Genomic DNA, 1,489 nt, shown 5'->3' with positions numbered 1-1,489 from the left:
GGGATTGATCCTGATGATTATGATCATGCCCAAGTTCCCCAGCACAGTGACTGTGTAGATGCTCAGGAATACCAGGAACAGGGGCACCTGGAGGTCTGGATATTCTGAGAAGCCCAAGAGGATGAAGGTGACTTCAGAACTCTGATTTCCCTCAGCTAGCAACATGATTGTTGTTGGAGAGAATCTGAAATAATGAATATAAAAATAGTAATGATAATATCGAGTACATTTGTGCAACACATACACTGTATTGGGCTTTGTGTATCTCCATACACTGTATTGGAGATTTAAATTAACCATATTAATTTAAATCTCCAAATAACACAGTACATTGTAAAACAAGTATCCCCATATTTTTATGTGATGAAACTGAGGCATATATTAAGGATCTTTCCAGTGATTAGATAGCTTGTTGGTGACGAACTGGGTTCTGAAGTTGATCTTTGACAAGCTGAAGTTGAATGACGTAGTTTTCTTTTAGATAGAGAGAAAACTCTTCCACATTGTTATAGAAAATGTGTCTTCCATAGTTTCATCATTCTGAATGTGTGTGCTTTTAAATAGCACTACTGTAACAATGATTATAAATTTAGCACTAAAAATTATAATAAAATGAACAGGAGTGTTAATGGTTTTAAGGAGATAATTCTGTCAGAATTACAATGGATCCCAGAAAGAGGCAGCTTTTATGAGTCAGCACATGGATTTCTGAGTTACTAAAATATTCATACATTTGGATGTTGAATGAAATACAGCTTTGTATATCTTCAGGCTTTCTGATGATTTCATCTTATGCTGTGATAATTACCTTCCTGTTCTGCAACAGCACAGCAACCAGTGTAGCATCCTGATGAAGTTGCAATTTTGACAGATTCCCTCACTTCTTTGTTTTCTTCCCACATCAGTGCTTTTTCATTTAGTGTCTCTGATGTTCTCAACATACCCATCTATATTGCTTATTCATTATCTTTTAACTTTCCATTACTATTTTTAATCTAACAACTTTATTAGGTGTATTATATATCTAAATAAGCAGAGAACACTGACCTTGAATAATATAAAATATTCTTTTCCCAAGACTTCCATGTTCTTTAGATCAATTGTAGAACATGGTAATAACCACCAATGGTTCCCTAATCACCCTCAACATTTCTGGTGACAGGAACATTACCACTGTAGGCACTGCAGAGGGTTTAGATTAAAGCTACATGTGTGATTGTCTTGTTTTGAGGCATGCAATCTTCATTATATTTATAAATGTTATTTTGAGAAAGAACAAGCATCTCATATGCACAAGCATTCCATAACCACAAAAGTCCCTTTAACTGTTTAATAATGATTTTAAAATAAGTTGAGCCAATAACAAGCACGTCTCTTAATTGTGCATTTTAGTAAAAGACATTAGTATGAATCACATTAGCAAAGACATCCTTTGAGTTTTGTCAGACCATCTGAAGGTAGAAAGAAACATATATCCTCCACAGCTAAA

General features: G+C 34.5%; 1 protein-coding gene across 1 annotated transcript in view; it reads right to left on the bottom strand.

Annotated features, from left to right (window-relative positions):
* The window catches only part of LOC103582013 (olfactory receptor 5D13-like), a 1,353-nt gene extending 1,188 nt beyond the window's left edge, over positions 1-165 (bottom strand). The window contains exon 1 of the mRNA XM_008563705.1: positions 73-165. Coding sequence (XP_008561927.1) covers positions 73-165 — 93 coding nt within the window. The remainder of the gene's footprint in view (positions 1-72) is intronic.
* Between the last annotated feature and the right edge of the window lie 1,324 nt (positions 166-1,489).

This window comes from Galeopterus variegatus, unplaced genomic scaffold (genome assembly GCF_000696425.1).
Source record: "Galeopterus variegatus unplaced genomic scaffold, G_variegatus-3.0.2 Scaffold14617, whole genome shotgun sequence".
NCBI classification, from domain to species: domain Eukaryota; kingdom Metazoa; phylum Chordata; class Mammalia; order Dermoptera; family Cynocephalidae; genus Galeopterus; species Galeopterus variegatus.
Note: the sequence above shows the minus strand (reverse complement) of the source record. Positions and strands in the feature narration are given on the sequence as shown.